Here is a 24100-nt window from a genome sequence, read left to right on the forward strand (position 1 = left end):
TTCTATTTACAGTTCTTTTTGGCTAGAAAAGCATGCACTAAAATGACCAATTAGTCAGATTGCACATCCTGACTTAGCAAAGTGAAGCCAATTTATGGCAGTCAATTCAGTATATCTCTCCACTGATTCAGTCTTAAGCGCTGTAGATCGATAGGTGCAGCTGTCACAGAGACCTTTAATTACAGTCACTGAGGGAAAGGTGAGTTGCAATGAAGACTACTTTGTTCCGCCCACATCACTTTCACGGTAATGACATAATTGCATGCATTAAGATGAGGAAACAAAGATACACAGTAAGCTAGAGGAGCACTATTCGCAAGGATGAAGCGTTCATGAAATGAGAGACTGCTTGATGAGCTTAATGGCGACGTATGCGGATGATAAAGCGGATGAACTGATCTGTTTATGGTTGTATTCATAGCCAGATCGGTAATGATACTGAGCGCAGCAGCAAACCAAACCATATGACACCTACCGGATTAGAGGAAGAAGCTGTGATCTTCACCTTCCATCCCTGCATGTGAAGAGGAGGAGGTCGGGCGGTTCCTACTGAGGAGCTCTTCTATCATCTGCAACGCCAGCCTCTCCTCGTCGTCCATCTCTCCGACCGCCTCCTGCGACGACGTGCCCTCCCCCGCGAGCGGCGACGGCGCCATCGTCGCCTCGCTGGTCTCCTGCCCGCCGCTGCCGACGCTCCCGAGCTCCACGGTCATGACCCAGCTGGAGTCGGCGCGGGTGCCGGCGCGCTTCTGCCACACGCCGATGTGGGACTTCTCTGTGTCGAGGCGGAGGCAGGTGAGCGAGGGGGACGGGGTGGTCTTGCAGCACTTACGGAGCTTGGCGCTGAGGACCTCCGCCAGGGCCTTGGAGGACGAGTGGGCGGCGGCAGCGTCCTCCCCCTCGGACGCCCGGTGCACCGGGAAGTTGGTCTTGGCGTTGCGGCCGCTCATGAGCACCGCGGCCTCGTCGTAGGCTCGCGCCGCCTCCTCCGCCGTCTCGAAGGTGCCCAGCCACACCCGTCGCTTGCTGTACACACCGCACGAAAGATTAAGAGGGAAAACAAACCCCAATTGCCTTCATTACCTTCAACACATGCATAGATCGAGAGGCAAGCAGTGGTAAGGAATCAACAAGTACTGCTGCTGGCACAGACTGCACCGGACTACTCACAGGAGAGGATGTCTTATCTCAGCAACCCAGGAGCCCCAGTGGCGTTGCCTGACTCCTCTAAACTTCTTGGACTGTACCATTATGTTCCTATAACTAAAACTCTGGCAGCCGGACAGAGACTGCAGACGGAAAAGAGATGAAGGATGAGACCAGAGAAGTAAAGATTCGCCTGCCTTTCACTGACCACGAAGTACAAAATGTGCAGGCTTTCAACCAGAAAGAGAAAGAGAAGGAGAGAGAGAGAGAGAGAGAGAGAGAGAGGAACTACGATCAGGGATAAGCGAGGGGAAGAGCAGAACAATAGAACGGATGAGAGTGTGCAGGGAGGCACTGAGCAATGGCAGAGGAGTTGTCGGTGAAGGGAAGCCATATAGGCTGTCGTAACCACCCATAGTACAGTGGTAATAAACTCCTTCACCTACGCCCATGAATAACTCATTTATTTCTTCCACCTAGCAGCCTTTGGATGAGGCTAACTAATGTAATAGATCATGGAAAGATCCCAGTGTTGCTCTCTTGGTTGCCAATCCAATGTCTACACTCCATGGATTCAGCACCAGCTTGTCACATCATAAATAGCAACACATGCCTTTCTCTTGGACTGAGTCATCGAAAGAGAAGATACAAATAAGAGAAGAAAAGAATGATTGTTTTGTTGGATAAATCAGTCAATATTAGCATTATTTTGATGAGACCTTTTAGCTTTTTCATTATGTTGCTTTTCTCACTGAATCGCTGCTACTTCACCATGTTTTGATTGCTAAGACAGTGACAAATACATTGTGGTCGAGTGTGCTAAGTGTAGTTCTCGTTATCAAGAATAAGAAGAAACAAGGCTGAAAGCAGCAGCATGAGATGATCGAGGCTTCGTTGGTGTGTGATGGGGATGAGAGTGATTAACATGTGACATGAATCAATCATGTGATTAAGAAGAATGATGTGGATTCGAATGTGGACTGCCGCACGATGACAACCGATCGATAATGGCTAAGATATAAGCGTAAGTTTTCCGGAAACCAAATGGGTTCCTTTTGCTCTTCTCATGATGTGTCAGAATCATCTTTATCCTGAAGTTTCTTTCGCTGACGACCTTATTATGTTAAGAGGTTCTAATGATCTCTACCGTCATTGATCTTTTACCTACTCGACTTTGATGGATCGATCCAGGTAAATAGATCCATCATCCCTTCAGATTCAACTCATGGAGAGGTGGGAGGAGCTCCACTATTGGGCATCAAAGAAAACAACATGATCTTTCATAGGACCGCTCATCATGCACAGTAAATATAAAGGTAGTCTCTCCGTCTTTGACGCATGGATTGAGGGCTTTCTTCTCCTGACCTACCTTTGCCTTCTCTTCATCATTGTGCCAGGACACAGGAGCTCTCATGGGGCAACTCCCTTTTCTCAGAAAGAACGACGACAGTGAGTACACTGCACACGCATCTTGTTCTGCGATCCCACGGAGTCATTAGATGAAACCTTAAGCCATTAATCCGGGAGGGGATGGACGCCGGACACAGCTGTTGCTGGGACCGCCACGGGACCGTGGAGGCCGAAGCAAACCTTTTACTGAGCTCCCACTTCCATGCACCCAATTCTACCCACCATTACTGCAACCAATCAATTCTCCCTTCTCGCTGCCGATGATCCAGGGCCTGTCACGTCAACGCAGACGATGGTAGCGCGTGCATGGGGCCATGGAAAGCCTGCTCGGACGCTCTCTTCGCCATGGTAAAGATGCATGCAAAAACCTTTTCTTTTGCCAGTTAAAGAAGATCGAGTACCGGAAACTGCGGGAAGCATGCAGTAAGGGCGGCACTGGTTCTCCATGGGGAGGGACCAGTGAGGAAGAAGCTACCATGCCATGAGAAGAAGGCACATGAGCACATTTACTCCTCTCCGGGCTGCACCAAAAAGCTAAGGGCAGTTCGTTAGCTTTCAATAAATCCTCCGAGCGACAACCACAACTATAAAGTTTCATCTTGGCATGTCCCAACATATATCTACTGCTCCCAAATCGAACAGTTTCATTTCGTTGCTATGGAATACTATCCATCTCCAAGTAAATAGGACACGGTTTAATCCAAAAGGTCTTAACACGTGGAGTCATTAATACCAAGTTTCCCTTACAACCTAACTTCTCATGCGACGGTGAATCGAGATATGAATATGATTTATTTGGGAAGGACAAAAGATTAAGAGTAGATTTATCCCCCTTTCTCCAAGTAAATAAAAGAAACTAAACCATTACTTGTAATGATAATGATAATAATAGTGCGTCGATCAATTTATGCGAGCCGCTCAATTAGGCCGGTCTATTGGGCTCGACGGTCCACATGCTTCGTTGCCCGAAATTTAAAGCATTCGAAGATATAAACGGCCCATTCCAATCCGTTAACAAGGGGAGGAGTGCCATCTTCGTCGTAAGATGACCTCTTCGGCTGCCCTGTTCCTCCCACTCCGCAACCAGCAATTTGTTAGCCCTTCCTTCTCCTCCTCTTCCTCGTCCTACTACTTCTGCTACACTCATCCGGCTCAGGATTGGGGATCGGATGCGCCGATTGGAATGGGAGTCGATAGTAGAAGATCGACGATGTACCGACATTGAGGATTCTGCAAGCTGATGAGATCTCAGGATCGACGCAGCTGTTATCGAGGTAGGCATTCGATTGAATCATGCTTTCTCTGCTGGTTAATCTTGATTGCAAGCATATAGTGGGTAAAGTGTGATTTCCTTTTTGTCGGTGAATGATAGGTTTATTCTGTAGCTTGCTCTGCTTGCTTGTCTTGGGTTTTGTGTTGTTTGTTCCTTGATCTGATGCCTTATCCATGACTGAAAATATTCTTTCAACCAGTATGAACATGAATTTGCTGCTCACGATGAATTGCATTGATGGCAACATAGAGTCGCGTCGTCTTCCCCAGACTCGGGCTATCATGGGCCGGGCTGTCAATGCCCAGTGCGAATTTGGCCAGTCTCGGTCCCCATACTCCCCCAAACAACTACAAATAATATTCCGAGTGGGGTATTTTTAATTCATAGAGTAGAATTAGTTATATAAATTCAATTAATTATCAAAGAAAGTAGAATTATAATTCTTCTCAAGATTTCTTCAACCTTCTATATAGACAATTACCAGTTTTTGGATGTTGATTTGACGAGGGCGAAGAGGATGAGAGAGAATTTGGGATAAGTAAGCTGTGTTGCTGTGTTGCTAACTCAAAATGTGATAAGTGAAAGAGAAAAATAGTGTGCATATTCTTGCTTTTATTAAAAAAAATTGGATGCAAATAACGAAGGCCATCATAAAAATAAATTTAAAAAACGAAATCTAAAGTATCAGTCAGGCTGATGCTTGCATTGCATTGGCATGACCTGACTCAGAAAAGTATGAAGTCATGTCTAATCTGATCAAGATCGTGGTTTGACTGCATCAAAAGGTTGGAAAACAAATTTGTATCAGTATCAATGAGGGCATGGAATTAATGGACCATTTATTTGTCCAATGAGTAAGTAAGAATATTCTTACACGAAGCTAAATAAAGAATCCCAAGGCTAAGTAGCTTCCATTTCTTTCTTTATTTTTCTTAGAAAAAGAACTTTTTTCAATCATCCTTAGGATCAACAAAAGACAGAAACCCCTATTGCAAAAAATGCAACCAAGTGACACTTCCCCAGTTGTGGGAAAAATTATTACAGCAAGCACTTGTAGCTTATAAATGAGCTTATAAATGGAAGTAAGACCATTTAACCACATTTACCGATTTGACTTCCATTTCCTTACTAAACAGTCCCTTTTACCTATAAATATTGTGGCCACTTCTCTTTTAGAAGATATTAAGTGGGATTTGTTTTCATTACTTACTAGCTCCAAGCTTATGTAACACATGGATAAATAAGCCAGTAAATAACTACTATTTTTATTAATAATGTATTGTCTTTTATAGAAACATTATAAGCATCAGTATCATAAAGCTTACTTACATTAATAAGTTCTCATTCTAGTGCAATCCATTCTATTTAATGTCTTCTTTTCTCAACATTATTCATTTCGTTTAGTGCTAAGCAATTTAGTAAACACTAATCGAATACTTTCCTATATGTATACGTTTAAATTCATTGGATTGGATCAAGATTAGTCATTGGCAGTCCAATTTTCCATGCAAGATTTTTCGAAAAAAAAATATTTCGTAATTTTGGTTGATCATATGAGAAGGTTGTTAGGTTAAATGCCCACCTATTTTCTATTGAAGAACATGTTGGTTTTCCATTGCTCAATAGATTTTCTCTTCACAATCATCTTATTCTGGGGTTAAAAAGGGGAAACCAAAGCGTGATGTCATCCTCTTTCACAATGAAATGTTTATGTCAAAATGCATGTGAATACTTCCCAAAAAGAAGAGTTCTATCATTATTTTCGTGTATAATATACATCATCATGATTTTATTTTATTTTATTGTTATTTTTATGTTGCACTCCTCCCATGCTTCATTCAATGTGTTTCAACACGAGCGCATGCGCGTTGAACTGTGGACTTTTTGTTCATATACTATGACTTGCAAGCTGCAAAGTGGTAGTTGACAGCCATATGCATCTTTCCATGTGACAAAAGTTTAGATGCATGCATGTCACTAATTCATCCTCCCTTCCCATCACAACTGCTCTGGAAACAATTCCATGCATATCTTTCGTTGTACCAAATATATATATTTAGAGGGAGAGACACACACACACAATTTAGTAAGCCTTATAGTGTGATGCAATTGGGACACCAACACCAAAACATATTGTAATATAATCCAAGTGGGATGGACAAGAATTGTTTTCACATTGTTTCAACTTCCAATGAGAACCTGGTCAAAGATCGTGGCAGGATTATCATTTTATGATTGCCAACTTGTGACATTATTAATTCTTAAGTGTAGCTGGATTAGGATCTAATTAATGTGCCTTGTTGCAATAAATAAATGTATATGCTCTTCATGTGTGCTGATTTATCATGTGTTTGTGTGTGAGATTCATCATTAATCAAGTCCATCTTTTGAAACAATCTTTTTTTTCAAGTAATCTAATTTGCTCTTAGTCTTCATCTCGTTTTTCTTCTTGAGTAGAATGTAATGTAGTTTCTTTACTAGGCTTCATTTTGGTTCAGATTTAATATAATCATATGGTTTTAGCACAAACATAATTAGCTTGTTTTTTGTTTGAATTGCCACTATTATAGTTGTGGCTTGGTAGATAATGATAAATTATTTGTGTTGGACAACTAACAACCACCAATATTAATTTTAAATATTTAACTCCAATTATTGTGTTAAGGACAACTAACAACCAATATTGATTTTTCATACTTAACTCTTTTCTTATTTGATAGGATAATATTATCCACTACTTGATTCTTCTTAATCTGCAATAAAATGCTAACTAATCTAAACTAAATTAAAGTATTAAAGATGCCAACTAACCTATTCGATGAGTTACATGCATGAAGCTACATGCTCTGGGTACTCAATTTACTTGTGGTTGCCTGTATAATACATACAGTACAAATGGTATTCCTTTGCTACTGTGCATGTACTTGACTTGCACGCTGGTCAGTACTCGACTGTCCATTGGGGTAACCCCACATGTCAATGCTGGAACATACAGGACCACGTGGCACACAATTCCACAATGTGGGACAACACATCGACAATTGTTGCCACCTTTAGTACTAATCAACTGTTACATGATGATCACATGGCGTTTTCATGGATGACGGATAAGCATTACCAGGCAAAAACAACGAGTCATCATAATTTGCTGATATCACGTTTCGGTGTGTCATTAGAGCTCTGGTAGTCTTGCTTCCTTGGGGCTTTGCAAGTATAGATGCACCCTAATTTTCTTTTTTTTATCTCGTCTTTTTATTTAATTGATTTTAAAGATTTTTTTTACAAAAGGATGCATGGTGAAAAAGAAATTTGATCTTAAGATTTTATTATTAATAGTCAAGCTTTTTAACTTCAAAAATAATTATAGGATGAGGTTTAAATTCTCAATTTAAAGTGAGTCACATCAACTTAATCCTAAACATAAAATAAGTGTCAAACATATTACCATTTAATTGTTTAAATTTATAAATATTAAAATTTACTTAAGTTAAATATATTAGATACCACCTCACGGACTCGTTTAAGCTTGGACTCCTCTACTGAGTAGCACGTATAAGTATTTTTTATAATAAAATTATGCTCTTTAAGTTACATATGTTATCCAAATAATATTAAAATTCAGATGATTAGATTTTTAAAATTTTACTTAAATTAAATATATTAAATAATCATCATTAAACTAATGTTTTAGGTATGAAATTATAGTTATTAGTTTTAAATTTTTAAGTGAGTCAGGTCTATACATTTAATTCTTAGGTTGATTCTTATTTTTAGAAGAAAAAAAATAATATTTTGATTATATTTAGATCTTAAATTGATATCTCGGTGCAACATGCAAAACTACTCATTATTTATTTTATTTTTCTCAATATTATAAAATATGAACTACATTAGTGAAGTAGAATTAAGTAGAGAGGATGAACGGAGAGTTTCTCTCTCTTAAGAAAAAGTGGGAACCGTATCTAAGTAGGCCCAGCGTCGGGATTCGTGTTGCCGCTTGCCGAACGTGACCCACGCGTTCCCTCGGCGTCCACTGCCATCAACCCACGTCCTCTTGTACGAGCGGATGCAATGTATACAATGGGCAAAACGGGGAATTCGACCTCGTTCCCTATCCTCTCTTTCCCCTCTTCTTTTATTATGTTGAGCCGCCGGACTCTTTGTCCTCCGCAAAGCCCCAATCCCGTGGCAGCTAGGAATCATCCTCCTTCTCTTCTTCTTCCTCTTCGTCTTCTCAGTTTTTGACCTCTGTAGGTCGATAGGATTCGTTTGGGGCTCTTGTGATGCGTCTGGTGGTGTTACTTTTCTCGTTGATTAGCTCCCGGTAGCTGTTCCTCGTTGATTAGCTCTCATGGCGGCGCTCGTCAACTGCGCAGGTAATTCGTCTTCCCTCCTCTCAGATCTGTTGATTTTTCATGGGCTTGATCATGAAATCCTTGGGCTCTGCGTCGAGATCTGCTTGTTTTTTGGGGTTATTGTTCTGTTAAGTGATTTCCGCAAGTCTTTTGTAGATCGGAGGGTTCTTTTGCCACTTGTCGCTGTGCATAATGAATTTAGACTTGGTCTGAAGCTGAATAGCTTACTAAATTAGATTCTGGGGTTATTAGATCATATGTTTGGGTTTCCTTTGCGATATTATCATCCTGTTGTTAGTTCAAGCTTCTGATTCTACTTTGGTTAGATATTTCTGCTACCTTTATTTATTTTTTAGTTAATCCTGCTTTGATTTGATTTTTCGGCAACTATTTCGTTCCTAGTGTGTATGGGAGAGCAGATCTCTATGTTTTCGCCCATACTATGTTCTCATTTTTGGCGATGTAGAACAAGATCCATGAATTATGGATTATAGATTAAAGTGAAATTGGAAATGAATAGAGAAATCTAAGAACTACAAGATGGCTTCTTGTTACGGATCGCACACCTTGAGATCTACCGTGAGTCTCTTGGTTGTCAGGAGGATCTTGTTTGGCTTTTCTATTATATTTAGATGAACTTCTGGGACTCACCGCTGTCCTCCTCTCATATTATGCAGGCAACGATGATATCGGCCCTGGTGGCCCTCTTTTCTCAAACCTCATGGATTCGAGCCTCCTGCTATCTCTCACCTATAAATTTGATGCCTACTGCCCGCCTAGTAAGAGGTCTCGGATCACTCCTCTTATTTGCAAAGCAGGAGAAAAAACTGCAAATGAAAAGCAGCAGCCCCGATCGATCGACACCCTTCCTGACGAATGCCTCTTTGAGATCCTCCGGCGGTTACCAGGAGATAAGGAAAGGAGCAACTCTGCTTGTGTCTCTAAGCGCTGGCTTATGCTGCTGTGCAGCATCCGTTCTTCTGAGCTCGCTGCTAGGAAGAAGCATAGGAATGAATCCGTGAAGAAACCCTTGCCTGATCTGAACAAAGATGTGTCTGAAGACGAGCAGGAAAGTGAGAACAATGGGTATCTTACCAGGCGCTTGGATGCAGAGGAAGCTACAGATATTAGACTTGCTTCCATCGCCCTTGGAACCTGTAGCCGTGGTGGGTTAGGCAAGCTTCTCATCCGAGGAAGCAATTCGACTCGGGTCACTGATGTTGGGCTTTCTGCAATTGCTCATGGTTGCCCTTCCCTTCGGGCCCTATCTATGTGGAAGGTACCATTGATAACTGATGCTGGCCTATCAGAGATTGCAGATGGATGCCCGCTGCTGGAAAAGCTTGACCTCTGCCAGTGCCCACAGGTTTCGGACAGGGGCTTGATAGCTGTTGCTCAGAAGTGCCCCAAGTTGACATCGTTCACAATTGAATCTTGCTCAAGCATCGGTAATGAAGGTCTGCAGGCTATTGGTCGGTGCTGTCCAAAATTAAAGTCCGTTACCATAAAAAACTGCCCACATGTTGGTGACCAAGGAATTACAAGCTTGGTCTCTTCAGCATCTTCTTCCCTGGAAAGGATAAAACTTCAGACCTTGTCCATCAGTGATGTCGCTCTTGCAGTCATTGGTCACTATGGGAAAAATATAATTGACTTATCCCTGTCTGGTCTCCAGAATGTTTATGAGAAGGGATTCTGGGTTATGGGAAGTACTCTTGGCTTGAGGAAGTTGAGGTCCATCAGTATCACTTGTTGCAACGGGCTCACTGATATAGCCTTGCAAGCTATTGCCAAGGGTTCCCCCTTCCTGAAGCATCTCTTTGTTCGCAAGTCTTGCTACCTGTCTGATTCTGGTTTGAGTGCTTTTGCTGAAAGTGCAAAGGAACTTGAGAATTTGCACCTTGAGGATTGTAATCAGATCACTCTTATAGGTGTCCTCGGTGCTCTTTCGAAATGCAGTCCCCAGTTGAAGTCTCTAAGTCTGGTGAGATGCTTGGGCATCAAAGACACAGCTTTTGCCCCAGTGCAACTGCCATCTTGCATGTCTCTTAGGTCTCTGACTATTCGTGACTGTCCAGGAGTCAGTAGTGCTAGCTTACAAGTGGTAGGGAAGATCTGCCCCCAGTTACAGAATATAGACTTGAGTGGACAAGTTGGAGTGACTGACACATTTCTCCTCCCTTTGATCAAGAGTTCTGATGTCGGCTTTGTGCAGGTCAATCTGAATGGTTGTGTTAATGTGACAGATGATTTGGTAACTACGCTGGTTAAGGCACATGGAAGTACTCTGAAGATGCTTAATCTTCGTGGTTGTAAGAAGATCACTGATAGAAGCCTCCTGGCAATTGCAGATGGTTGTTCTGTGATTGAGGACCTTGATTTGTCCAGTTGCTCTGTGAGTGATTATGGTGTTGCAGTCCTGGCATCAGCAAGGCAGCTTCAGCTGCAGATTCTCTCTCTTGCAAGTTGCTCAAAGGTCACAGTGAAGAGTCTGCCATTCTTGGGGAACTTGGGACAGTCCATGGTGGGCCTGAATCTCCAGCACTGCAGCTTGATCAGCACCCGGGGTATGAAGTTGCTCGAGGAGAAGCTATGGTGGTGTGATATCATTTCCTAGGTGAACAGAAGTATGAAAATGGTGCAGGGGAATCCCTTGGGAGTCTAATCACTGGGTGTTCATCAGCCCCGGCACCCGAATTGGATGGTGAACAGCAGCAGTCTACTTTAATCTGTTTTTTGGCTCGTGCTTTCTGACCGTGAGTTTCAACTTTCTCACAGACCTTGGTCGTCTACCATGGACCTTTGGCTGATCTCATATTTTTGCAGATGTCCTCCTTTTGAAAGGGAACTCTGTTTTAGGGTGTTTGACAGTCATCAACTGGCTGGCTTTTCCCTGTTTTGGCCTCGGTTCATGTGATCACGTCCATGTCTGGTCTTAGTTCTAGTTGTTTCTCATTCTCGAGTCTGGTTATCTCATGCATCCCTTGTTTTTCATATGATCCTGGTTTGTATTACCAGGGTAGCATCCTACATTGCTCCTCTGGTGTTTTAGCCTAGTCTCATATTGGCAAATGCTGGTTTCTGTCCGGTAGTTTTAGGCAGTCAGTCCCTAAGAGTTGTTCCAGTCCGGGCTTTATGTCCCCTCTGAGTCGTTTGGGTGTGTCGCCCTTGTTAGTATGGTCTTTGTTTGGTTGCATTTTGCACGGTTCTGTTTAGAGTGCCTGAGATTCATGGGATTTGGTTTGTTTATGGCGGCAAATAGTTAAAAGCATGCCATGACAACCATGTTTGGTTGTTTTTTTAAACCAAATCCTACTTTTGCAGGCTGGTGGGTGAAGACTGTAATCTTGGCAACCTTTTTATAGTGAATAAACTTGTTTTATGTGTACATTATCTCTTTGGTTTTTCTTTGGGATTGTATGTGTACAAAGATTGGTCATGGACGATACGATGCTCTTGATCTGGTTGGGCTAGCGATCCTCCGATGCTTGTTCATGATATCTACTGTTGCTTTCTGCGCTGCCGTCTGTGGTTTCTCCACCATGAGCAAAAGGTAGCCTTTTAATGTTTCTTTTCATATTTAGTGTGCCCATATCTTATAAGGTAGCCTTTTAATGCTTCTTTTCGTATTTACCGGAGCGTATCCTTATGCATAATGCCTGTTTCATCTGAATGGTAGCTCCACAAGAAATGTCTTTTTCGATCCTGCTGTTCATTGCATTTTGTTCGTTTCATGTATGTATGTGGACGCTCTATTTTCTAGATGTAAAAGTCTGATACAAATTTTCTTCGATGATTGTTTTTTTTTTTTTTCCTTTATGTTTTTGATTTATACATGTTCAGGATCTTGTCGTATTTAATCATTTATTTTATCTGGATTCAGTGTTGGTATTTGAAAGTAGTTGGCTGAGGATGTTTTTCATGGGACAAGCCCTAGTTCTAAAATCAGTGGTTATAGTTTCGGTTTGAAATCGAACTTGAATCGATTGAACGTGATTTTTTTGGTTTCGGTTTACATGTTATCCTTAAAAGGAGGAGATTTGTTGCTTCAGGACACGACAGATATCTGAACATTCGTGGTAGAAAAATATTTATGAGCTTTTCCAAGTTCACATGAGTCTTGTTTTCTTCTTTGGTTTTTCTTGTAGCTTAAGAACGTGAACAGATTCTCCATCTCCCCTCCCCTCCTAAATCCCCCTACCACAGCCAGTCCATGCAAGAGACGTGGCATGTCCACGATACGGATGGAGTCCGCAAATGACAACTTAGAGACCCCTACTCTGTAAACTGCTCCGCACGGCGGCCGTACCACCGTTCCCAATATCACCCAAGTAAGAAAGTGGAAGCGGGCGGGCCGTCATAAATCCTTCACCGTCCGCCCATGGAAATCCCAACGGGAACAAAGACACCGCACCGCACAAAGCCAAGCCATGTGAACCATGCCTCGTGGGCACTGCCGTTTCCGATCATGATCCGGACGATTCCCCTTGTTCTCTTCCTCCTCGATGTCGCACCACCTCCTCCATTTGGCATGCTGATGGCTTCCCTCCCTAACGAGGGTAAAAATGGCGATGTGACATACCATGACGTCAACCTTGCCTGGACAACACACTGCCCGAGGAAGTCGGTATTAACACCTAACTCAGGCTTGGTTCTTCACGCCACGTCAATCCCATGTTAGACGCTATCAGCCTGGCTCCTGCAAGCAGCCACATCAGGTAACATCAAACTCATCTATAAATACCCCAGAGTTCTAAACGAACAGGGGGAACACAAACACAAGCACAACGCACTCGGAGGCATCTCTTCCTCCAAAACCCTCTCCACATCGCTAACTTGATCGTCGAAGGGGTCGGGCTGAGCTCCCGGCTCGACCTATGTGCAGGTGCGAGACGGTGTCGCCTCTTCCCGGCGCTGCGGTGGAGCTTCCTCCCGACCCGACCTCCCGACCCGACGTCCCGACCCGAACCACCGTGCTCGGCCGCCGGGAGACCCCGAGGGACGTCGCCCGAGATCCCCGACATCCGGATCCCCGAACCGAGCCGCGTCGGCCCCGAGGCCTCGGCTTAAAGGTGTTTACACTAACATTTTAGCGCTAGAAGGAGGGCCCGAATGTCGAGGGATCCTCAGACTGATCCCGACGAACCCCCCGCCGAGGGATCGTTCTTAGCAGGGGCGTAAGACGTGCGTCCCTTGCGTGACGGGCCGCGGGCTGACGACCTCCCCGCAACCTCGGAACGCTGCTGGCGTTCATTCGACAACTCAGATCTGCTTCCGCCCGAAGGCGCTCCGAGCGTTCCTTCGCCGATGTCGTCTGAGGCCTTTCACGACCTCGCTCTTCAAGTCCAAGCTCTGACGGATATGGTGCAAACCATCATCCCACTCGTCCCTCAACCGGCACCCCCGCATATGACTCAACCGCTACGGCAACAAGAGCCGCCCGCTCGAGCCCACATGACGCTTATGGAGCCTTCCACTACTCCTCGGGTCAGACCGACCCCACTCGGGGATCCAGTAAGGACAAACCCGAGCGGCCGCTCGGAGCCCGAGGTATTATCTTCGGAGTCAACGGACCCCCTGCGAGCCCAGCTATGCTTTCTTTGGCAGCGGCTCGACGAACTAGAGAAGGAGTTTCGTAACTCGAAGGGAGAGCTCGGGGTGGACACATACCGAGGATCTCCGTTCGCACCAGAGATACGAGATCACGCGGTTTCCCCCGAACTTCCAGCTCCCTTCTCTGGACGCATACAACGGCTCCACTGACCCAGCGGACCATGTCGCCGCTTTCCGTGCCCAACTGGCACTGTATGGAACGTCTGAAGCTTTAATGTGCAGGGCGTTTCCCACGACCCTGAGGGGTCCAGCCCGCACATGGTACGACGGCTTGAAGACCGGAACGATCAGTTCCTTCGGCCAGCTCGCCAAGGACTTCAAGCTCCACTTCGTAGCCCATGCCCAGCCAAAGCCCTCCGCGGCACAGCTCCTCGGACTCAAACAAAGAGAGGACGAGCCCCTCTCACATTTCGTGAATCGCTTTGCCACGCAAATCCGATGCTTACCGGACACTCACCCCTCTCTGTTAGTGCAGGCATTTATGATAGGCTTGCGACCTTCCAGATTCCTCTGGTCCCTCGCGGAGCGACCTCCCACGGCGGTGTCGGAGATGCTCCAGCGAGCTAACCAATACATCGCAGCGGAGGCCTGGGCGACCGCGAGGAGAAGGGACGACCTCCGACCGCGGGCTCCATAAGAAAGGCCAAGCACTCGCGGTGGCTACCCGATGTACTCATGAAAAGAAATCTAAGCCCCGCCTCAGTCTCTTCTGAGCGAAGGTTCAGTATCTGCCTGACCCCCTTTTCGGCTCGTGGTTGGCCCCGGCTTAAACCCTTCTGAATCTAAACGCCTCGCCCATGGACTGCCCGGGTCCACCTCAGTGCGGCCTGCCCGCCTGAGTTGTGTCCCTCGGCCCGAGCCATGTCCCTCGATCGTAGCCTGCCTGCGCCGAGTTTCTCGGCCATACACCGCCGAGTTCACCTCAGAGTGGCCTGCCCGCCTGAGCGGTGTCCCTCGGCCGCAACCTGCCTGCGCCGAGCTTCTCAGCGATGCACTACCGAGTTCACCTCAGAGCGGCTTGCCCGCCTGAGCGGTGTCCCTCGGCCGCAGCCTGCCTGCGCCAAGCTTCTCGGCCGTACACTGCCGAGTTCACCTCAGCGCGGCCTACCCGCCTGAGTTGTCTCTCAGCCTGAGCCACTTCCCTCGGCCATGCACTACTCGACTCCACCCCACGCGGCCTGCCCGCTTATGTCGTGCTACTCGGTCGCATGACCATCGCGACCACGCATGCGCGGTCTGTCCGCCTGCGTCATGCTACTCGGCTGCATGACCAACGCGACCACGCCTACGCAGTCTATTCGCCTGCATCGTGATCCTCGACCGCATAATGCCCGAGACCACACCTGCGCGGCCAACCTGCATGCGTCGTGCTCCTTGGCCCCATGTTCCCGAGACACACCTGCGCGGCCAGCCCGCCTGCGTCGTGCTCCTTGGCTCCATGTTCCCGAGACACGCCTGCGCGGTCAGTCCGCCTGCGTCGTGATCCTCGGCCGCATAATGCCCGAGACCACACCTGCGCGGCCAGCCCGCCTGCGTCGTGACGTCATGACGTGACACGCCATGACGTTAGCCATGCCTGGACAACACACTACCCGAGGAAGTCGACATTAACACCTAACTCAAGCTTGGTTCTTCACGCCACGCCAACCCCATGTCAGACGCTATCAGCCTGCCTCTTGCAAGCAGCCACATCAGGTAACATCAAACTCATCTATAAATACCCCAGAGTTTTAAACGAACAGGGGGAACACAAACACAAGCACAACGCACTCGGAGGCATCTCTTCCTCCAAAACCCTCTCCACATCGCTAACTTGATCATCAGAGGGGTCGGGCCGAGCTCCCGGCCCGACCTGTATGCAGGTGCGAGATGGTGTCGCCTCTTCCCGGCGCTGCGGCGGAGCTTCCTCCCGACCCAATGTCCCGACCCGAACCACTGTGCTCGGCCGCCGGAAGACCCCGAGGGACATCGCCCGAGATCCCCGACATCCGGATCCCCGAACCGAGCCGCGTCGGGCTCGAGGCCTCGGCTTAGGTGTTTACACTAACACTCCCCATGAGCTCTATAAATGACGGGAGAGCACAGCGGTACTGGCGGATCAGCAATGACATCAATCATGGACCACACTAAGCTCATCTTCCTCCTCCTGGAAACAGTGGTGGCTGCCACCGCCGCCGGTGGTGGGCAATGGACGCTCCTCCAGCGCAGCATCGGCGTCTCCGCCATGCACATGCAGCTCTTGCACAACGACCGCGTCGTCGTCTTCGACCGCACCGACTTCGGCCCCTCCAACCTCTCCCTTCCCGTCGGCAAATGCCGCAACGACCCCGACGAGAAGGCTCTCCGGGTCGACTGCACCGCGCATTCCGTCGAGTACGACGTGGCCGCCAACACCTTCCGCCCGCTCATGCTCTTGACCGACGCCTGGTGCTCCTCCGGCACCGTCGCCCCGGACGGCACCCTCGTCCAGACCGGCGGCTTCAACGACGGCGAGCGCGCCTCTCGCACGTTCCGCCCCTGCGACGACTGCCGCTGCAACTGGGTCGAGGTCCCACAGGCTCTGGCCGTACGCCGGTGGTACGCCACCAACCAGATCCTCCCTGACGGCCGGGCGATCGTCGTCGGAGGCCGACGCCAATTCAACTACGAGTTCTATCCCAAATCGCCGGATGCTTCCGACCTGCGCACCATTGCTTTACCCTTCCTCCGAGACACCAGAGACGCCGTAGAGAACAATCTCTATCCGTTCGTCCACCTCAACATCGACGGCAACCTCTTCGTTTTCGCCAACAACCGTGCCATCCTGCTCGACTACACGAAGAACACCGTGGTGAAGACTTACCCGAAAATGCCCGGCGGCGAACCCAGGAACTACCCGAGCACCGGATCGTCGGTTCTGCTGCCGCTGAAACCGTCGCCGAAGGAGGCCGAGGTGTTGATATGCGGCGGAGCACCGATGGGTTCGTACGTGCAAGCGTTGCAGAGCAGGGGCTTCGTTCGGGCGCTGGACACGTGTGGGAGGATTAAGATCACGGAAGCCGCCGCGTCCTGGTCCATGGAGACGATGCCCGTGCCGAGGGTCATGGGGGACATGGTGCTGCTGCCCAGCGGCGAAGTACTTATGATCAACGGCGCGGCGGCAGGGACCGCCGGGTGGGAGCTCGCCCGGGACCCGGTGCTGACGCCCGTCGTCTACCGCCCCGAGAGGCCCGCCGGCGCCCGTTTCGACATCCAGAGCCCCTCCACGACGCCCCGCCTCTACCATTCCACCGCGGTACTGCTGCGCGACGGCAGGGTGCTCGTCGGCGGGAGCAACCCCAACGTCAACTACAACTTCTCCGGCGTCGAGTTCCCGACCGAGCTCAGCTTGGAGGCCTTCTCTCCAGCCTACCTGAGCCCAGCGCACTCGGCACGACGGCCGCGTATCGTCACCTCGCCATCTCCGCTTCGGCTGAGCTACGGGAAACGATTCAGCTTACAGTTCACGGCCGGGGCGGTGGGCGACGAAGGAGTCCGGGTGACGATGGTTGCGCCGTCCTTCGCGACGCACTCGTTCTCGATGAACCAGAGGCTGCTTGTTCTGGAGACGGAGGCGGCGGCGAAGGCGGCCGACAGCGGCACCTATCAAGTGATGGCGATGGCGCCGGCGTCGGCCATTTTGGCGCCTTCAGGGTATTATATGGTGTTCGTGGTGAACGGTGGGGTGCCGAGCGAGAGCAATTGGGCCCATATACAGTGATGTATAGGGCATCTTGTGAAGGAGTGTTTTGGAGAGGAAACGACATGGAAAGCATCAACCGAGCAGCCCAATGCTGTCATCTTCTTGTGGTGTTTGTGTTGGTGGCTCTTTGCACATCGGTTGGAAGACCGCTGCAGCATTGGAGGCCGACATTGTTGATCGTCATCCACCGTAATTACGTATTATTAATTATAATTAATTATTTTTTAATATTTAAATCTATACTTTAAAGATTAATTAAAATTTTATATTTACGAAAATAAATTATTAAGATTCCTTATACGAGATTAAAAAATAATTTTATAAATTAAATATTTTACTTTCGTAAATATAGAGATCAATATAACTTTTGAAAATATAAGATTGAGATACTAAATATAAAAAATAACTTATAATTAGTATGAATTTGATTTTCTAAAAAAAAAAATATCACATCACCTTCACATTCCTTTTCAAAACTTGGTTTTATCCTAAAATTTTAGGAAAAAAAGAAAAAAAAAATAGAAGAAGCAAAAAGTAACTTTAGATTTATCTAAAAACTACTATTTATAATAGCAAAAAAAAATTATAATTTTTAAATATAAAAAATAATAATTGATAACCCCACAAACCTTCTCATTACATACTAAAAACCCAATCGCTTATTTATTTATCTTAATCTAAATCACAACAAATATCATCTTTTATTACGTCAAACCATAACTATTTAAATTAACTATTTGCGATCGAAGGTTCGGACGTACACAATCCCTTCGTTGTATCGGAAACCTGGCATTGATGTGACAGTATCCGCCTCAGTTGTGCCGGTTGGCTATGTCGTGGGCGAGATGATAGAGCGGCGCGGCGCGGAGGCGTTCGAACCCCGCGAGTTCGTCCATCGCCTTGCGCATCAGCGTCTGCGCGAACTCCCGGGCCTTGTCGAGGCCAAGCAGCTTGGGATACGTTGTCTTGTCTCTCGCCTGGTCCTTCCCCGCCGTCTTGCCGAGCTCCTCCGACGTCTTCGTTACGTCCAGGATGTCGTCCACCACCTGGAAGAGCAGCCCGACGCAGCGCGCGTAGCTCCGGATTCTCTCCACCTCGGCGTCTCCACCGCCGCCCACGATGGCCCCGCACACGGCCCCCGCTTCGAGCAGCCGCGCCGTCTTGTGGGTGTGAATGTACTCCAGCACCTCGAGGTCCACCTCCTTCCCCTCGCTCGCGATATCAACGATCTGGCCCCCGACTAGCCCCTGCGACCCCACGGTGGACCCGAGCTCCGAGACAGCCCAGAGGACCCTCTCGGCCGGCACGCCGGTGGTGCGCGCCGCGACGTGCTCGAAAGCCAGGGAGAGGAGGGCGTTGCCGGCGAGGATGGCGGTGTCCTCGCCGAAGGCTCGGTGGTTGGTGGGCTGGCCCCGGCGAAGGTCGTCGTTGTCCATGCAGGGGAGGTCGTCGTGGATGAGGGACATGGCGTGGATCATCTCGGTGGCGCAAGCCACTGGGACCGCGACTCTCTCGTCGCCGCCCACGAGCTCGCAAGAGGCGAGGGCGAGGATGGGGCGGACGCGCTTGCCGCCGGCGAGGAGGGTGTAGCGCATGGACTCGTGGATCTTATGGGGGTAGCGGAGGGGAACGGCCATGTCCAGGGCCTCGTTCACCAGCCGGGCCTTATCGGCCATGTACTCCTTCAAGTTGAACGTCTCGATTCCCTCACCCATGTCCTTCTTGTTGAGTCCGATGTCCGGCCGGGCGGGAACGCATCTCACCTCGACGAATCGGCGAGTCGCAGACATATGGCCATTCCTCACACCGGGCTTCAGGAGGGGGTTGCCAAGGAGACAAGGCATAGTGTTGGCCATATCCCCTGTGCGTGTGTGTGTGTGTGAGAGAGAGAGAGAGAGAGAGAGAGAGAGAGATGTTACTCGCGGTGTAAGAGCTGCGGAGGTTCTACTGGTAAATAGAAGGGACTATCTATAAAGGGATAACGGACGACTTGAAATGGGGAACGTTGACTGTTGGAACTTTCAAGATGTGTGCCTCACGAGAGCACTACACGACATAATACGTGTTAGAGCTGCGGAGGTTCTACTGGTAAATAGAAGGGACTCTCTATAAAGGATAACGGACGACTTGAAACGGGGAACGTTGACTATTGGAACTTTCAAGATGTGTGCCTCACGAGGACACTACAATGCATAATACGTGTTAAAAGAGGATGTTTATAACTTGGATACACGCTATGGCTATGGTTGCATGTGTATTCACGTGAATATTAGATTCGGAGTTAATTTGCCGTGAAAAGATGCGATAGCGAGAGAAACGTGCGATACCTTCTTCCTCCCATGCGATACATTGCTCCATCCTCCCAATTTGGTCTTGCTTTGATTGTCTCTTCGATTCCACCCCCCTTATAGTCATAATGTTTTTGACACTACTTCCTCTATCTTCCTTGCTGATATGATTAGGGTTATTTGTTTCTTATTTTGCTTCTCCAGTGATGCTGATGGACCTTGGTCTTTCAGAGGTGATGTGCTCCACCTGATACCTTGTTAATCATTCCTTTAATACTTTTAATCGGCACTTGTCTAAATTCAACTCTAATAGGAAGGGCATCCTTCAAATTCCATCACTGGTTGGAAAGCCTCATAGGTTGGATCTTAGATCCTTGTCTTTGGAGTGTAGTAAATACACTCGCATATGTGTCGAGATCGACCTTTTCTGTCCACTGCAGCAAGGGGTAATTATCTCATATGAGAGTCTTCTAATGGTTAGCTTTAAGCATGGTTGTGTAGGACACAAGGATGCTGCTTGTCCTTGGGTTTTGCAGGCGATTAGGAAGGAGTCGCTGATTGGGTCTAATCACAGTGCTCAGGAGCAACCTCTTTCAAGACTGCTGGTGGTGATGCTTGATCACCTCTCAACAATGGTGAACCCATCTTTGGTCCCTAGATTTGGGACCTGTGTGCGACAACCTAGAAGGGCTACACCTTCGTCGAAGGCGCGATGTAGGGGGGGACGAGGGTGCCGCTCCATCTGCTTCTCACGTGGTAGATGTAATGACACTGGAAGTGGATCAGGGTGTGACCGAGTCATTTCCAAACCCTTGTGAGTCAACTGCTTTTGAGTTCTTAGTTGTGCAAACGACAGTGCTAGTAACCTTGTCTCGAGGTCTTTAATTAGCTGTAAACTAAGGTATCAAGAGGCCTCTGCATCTCATACTTGTAAGACCAGGAGGTTCCAAGACGACACTCCCTTCTCATTAATCTAGCTCTAAGAGTACAGTCTCAATCATTGTTGCTCTTGTGTCTTCTCCATTTGCAAACATGACCTTCTTCTCTCTACAAGATCTTAGCGAGGGGATTGGGTTGCGAATGAAACTTTGCCTAAGGCCAAGCTTGTATCGATATCCCATTTTGCTCTACTTGTGGAACGGGTTATCTTATCACTTCTTGTAGCCTTCCCTTCATCTAGCTCTGAGGAGGAGGAGGAGGGTGTTTCAAATCCATCAACCTCTGACCTGAAGGGTTTCACTTTGTTAGTTGGAATAAAGTTACAAATCTTAATATCAATAGGGGTGTTGTAATTCACAATCTTTGTATTACTAAGTTTACCTTTGAATAAAATAAGATGTTATATTTTTATTTTCATTACTACTATCCACGTGTCGTCGTCACGAAAAGTAAATAATTTTAAAATTAAGATATGCTAACTTACTAAATAAAATGATAAGATTTTTCTAATATATAGTATTCTTGACATCTGTATATAATTATAACATCTAATAAAAGAAAAACATAAATATAATATTTTCAAAATGTATATATAAAAAATACCCACGTGTCGTCATCCATATCTGCGCCGGCATGAGCTTGTATAAGCTCACTTCCCTACCCAATCACTTGGATGAACTATTAATATTCTTGTCTGTAAAATATGGTCTATAATGAGTAATCATTCAATAAGTATAAGTTTTTATAACTCTATTTAAGTAAGCATATATCAAATCATGTATATAATATTTTAAAATCATTCAAGTAACTCTATTCAGCTGCAACACCACTATGGGATATACTAGCATGGGGGTTCGAACACTTTAACTCAGTAAATATAAGTTTTACGATAATAATATTACATGCACGAGAGAGAACACATTCATATTTGTTATGTATGTATGCATGCGAAGGGAATTCGGATTTAATTAGGTCCATTTCTATGCATGTCATAGGTAGATAGGGTCGGGAGTTGGGGATTCGGACATTGCAAGCTTATGTCTAATACGTGCTCCATGAAAACTTAGTATGAGATTTATAAGAGAATTCAAGAATACAATGAAATGAAGAGTTAGGAGTTCTCATACACCTAAGGGTTTCTATAGCATATTACGATAAATATCAGGAATGATTAAACTAGTTGTCCAGCCATCAATGAGTTGTGAGATTACGTATAGGATTACTAAGCGGGCAACACTTTCTTTGCGATTGGGACTACCAATTATCGTCTTGATTGAATGGATTATCATATTGGTATAAAGTCGATATCCCTATCAATCTACAATGTCAAATGGGCATAATGATATATTATCGGATCGCCTATGTGTCATCCTTTGTCTATATCAAGATTTATAGTTATTAGCTTTTAGTGTAGGTGATTCTTACCCAAACAATTGATTAGTCTTCCTTGGTTCGAGATCTAAGGGTTACTAAAAGGCAACATTAGTCTCCTATTAGAGAAATTTAAAGTACGATTTGTTATAGTTCGTCTTGCTACTAAACTTATATCGGGTGCATCACCAACACGGTCTCCATATAGAAAATCTCCAAGTGGTGGGTTTGAGTAGTGAGAGGAGAGAATCTAACCTCGAGTGAGTGCACCATTTTGGTGCCTCTCTCTTTAGTCATGGCTACGTATTCGGATTTGAGAGAATGTTCGACTTTACAGTGTGGTTGAAAGTTGATAGTAGATGACAATTATAATTGACTACTACACTTGTGATGGAGAATATTTATGGTGTCATTATCATTGGAATCCACTCACATTCTACATCTTTGACGGATCACCACCTTCTGCTTTCATAAAAATTATAATTAATTTGAACTCTTCTTCTTTCTTCATTTGACTCTTCACGTTTCATATCAGTGTTCTACTTTGACCATCCATCTATCATTCATTCGACAAAACGTGGAGTACGAGTGTCGGGCTCAAAGAGATAACTAAGAATGTTGTACGAGTCTATTTAAATGGTGATGATGTAATGGTCATCGGTGACGTTCGAATCAATCTGACTCGGTTTAAGATACTATGTATAATAAATTTGATAGGACTAAATGATAGAGGAAGGACAAGCGAATGGAGTTGCCTACCACTCGCTAGCACTTCGCACTCATGGCTTCAAGGAAAAAACCATGAACAGTGAGAAGAACAAAACTCGGTGATCCTAAATGCGCCACTGCCATTCCTAATTTCCGCCATGGAAACCATGGGAAACTTAAGGTTTCGAATCATATGTGTTCTTCTGTTTTCACGACATCAATCCGACAAACATGATCGTGCGAGCATATCAACACGAGACTGATTATTTTGAGATCTATCGGACCTTTTCACTTCCGCCAGCAAAGACTGGAAGATTTTATATGAACACTCCACGACCATCTCACTGCTCCTTCACCCTGCAGGCAACTACGACAGCCACAGATGAAACGTCGGCTAGTTGTGCAAAGGGTTTGGCCCTGTCGGAACAAGTCGTTTCTCCACGCCACACCGGGGATCGATCTCGCCACCATGAACCGCCAGCGGCGAATCCCGGCCATGACTGTGACTGACATTTTGATGAAGTCTTGCATGAGGAGACGCAGAGAGAACAGCCTTCGTCGATAGTAGTATCTTCCTGGGGACCGAGGAAGGATGCTGGCTCCGACCGCAGAGTAGTAGCAGCAGCAGCAGCAGCTGCTGCAGAGTGAGCCATAAGAAAAGGAGGGATCTCTTCATGGCAGCGGCTAACGGAATGAGAGAGATCGATCATAAATGGCAGCGGAGCGGAGCCAATCCGTTTGTTGAGTTCGTTGCTGTTATTGCGGGGAGGAGGAAGATTCCTTGACCGTGAAAGACGGCACAAGCAGCAGACGACGACGCGTGCGATAAGCAACGGCTGTGTTTACAGATCATGTGGAGATCGACATTGTTGTTTGCTGGCCATCTGTCTGCTAAAGGACGGACGACGTGAGTTTGATCAGCATATATGCGCAGGGAACCAAAACAAACAATAGAAAGAAGGAAACAAGACTTTTGATGAAATCTTGAAGACACAAGGATGTTGAAAAAATAGAAACTTGTAGCAAAAGTGAGAACAATACTCGAAAGAAGGAAACAAGATTGTGAAAAGAGATCCACGGAAACTTGATGAAATCTTGAAGACACAAGGATGATGAAAAAAGAGAAATTTGTAGCAAAAATGAGAACAACAAGAGGGCAGTCGTAGAAAAATTTGGATCAACAAAACGAATGACAAAAGTCTAGATATTCAATGGAAAACACTTGAACCTAATTGGGAACAGAACCATTGGGTCGATCTTCTTCATGGCTAAGAGG

At 46.5% G+C, this 24100-nt stretch overlaps 4 protein-coding genes across 4 annotated transcripts; 2 read left to right on the forward strand and 2 right to left on the reverse strand.

Annotated features, from left to right (window-relative positions):
• Positions 1-250: 250 nt before the first annotated feature.
• LOC135613429 (ethylene-responsive transcription factor WIN1-like) lies at positions 251-1389 on the reverse strand. The gene is made up of 2 exons (XM_065110458.1): positions 1171-1389; positions 251-1026 (listed from the first exon to the last, which is right to left on the reverse strand). Exons 1-2 carry the CDS (start codon positions 1248-1250, stop codon positions 480-482), a joined length of 627 nt encoding a protein of 208 aa, XP_064966530.1. The 5' UTR covers positions 1251-1389; the 3' UTR covers positions 251-479.
• A 6563-nt stretch (positions 1390-7952) lies between these two features.
• Positions 7953-11572, forward strand: LOC103987013 (EIN3-binding F-box protein 1). Its single transcript, XM_009405188.3, has 2 exons — positions 7953-8205; positions 8862-11572. The coding sequence occupies exons 1-2, from the start codon at positions 8181-8183 to the stop codon at positions 10799-10801; spliced, it is 1965 nt and encodes a 654-aa protein (XP_009403463.2). The 5' UTR covers positions 7953-8180; the 3' UTR covers positions 10802-11572.
• A 4293-nt stretch (positions 11573-15865) lies between these two features.
• On the forward strand, positions 15866-17593 carry LOC103974981 (aldehyde oxidase GLOX-like). The gene has a single exon (XM_009389887.3). It carries the CDS (start codon positions 15866-15868, stop codon positions 17534-17536), a length of 1671 nt encoding a protein of 556 aa, XP_009388162.3. The 3' UTR covers positions 17537-17593.
• A 566-nt stretch (positions 17594-18159) lies between these two features.
• Positions 18160-19449, reverse strand: LOC135614389 (geranylgeranyl pyrophosphate synthase 7, chloroplastic-like). The gene has a single exon (XM_065111726.1). It carries the CDS (start codon positions 19372-19374, stop codon positions 18331-18333), a length of 1044 nt encoding a protein of 347 aa, XP_064967798.1. The 5' UTR covers positions 19375-19449; the 3' UTR covers positions 18160-18330.
• Positions 19450-24100: the final 4651 nt, after the last annotated feature.

Source organism: Musa acuminata, chromosome BXJ2-6 (assembly GCF_036884655.1).
Source record: "Musa acuminata AAA Group cultivar baxijiao chromosome BXJ2-6, Cavendish_Baxijiao_AAA, whole genome shotgun sequence".
Taxonomy (NCBI): domain Eukaryota; kingdom Viridiplantae; phylum Streptophyta; class Magnoliopsida; order Zingiberales; family Musaceae; genus Musa; species Musa acuminata.

Bases quoted from the DNA above. Each gene is read 5' to 3' on its own strand.
- LOC103974981 (XM_009389887.3), top strand. From the start codon at position 15,866: ATGACGGGAGAGCACAGCGGTACTGGCGGATCAGCAATGACATCAATC.
- LOC135614389 (XM_065111726.1), bottom strand. From the start codon at position 19,374: ATGGCCAACACTATGCCTTGTCTCCTTGGCAACCCCCTCCTGAAGCCC.
- LOC135613429 (XM_065110458.1), bottom strand. From the start codon at position 1,250: ATGGTACAGTCCAAGAAGTTTAGAGGAGTCAGGCAACGCCACTGGGGC. The intron at 1,027-1,170 runs GTGAGTAGTCCG...CGGTGTGTACAG, and splicing joins GAGATAAGACATCCTCTCCT to CAAGCGACGGGTGTGGCTGG.
- LOC103987013 (XM_009405188.3), top strand. From the start codon at position 8,181: ATGGCGGCGCTCGTCAACTGCGCAG. The intron at 8,206-8,861 runs GTAATTCGTCTT...CATATTATGCAG, and splicing joins GGCGCTCGTCAACTGCGCAG to GCAACGATGATATCGGCCCT.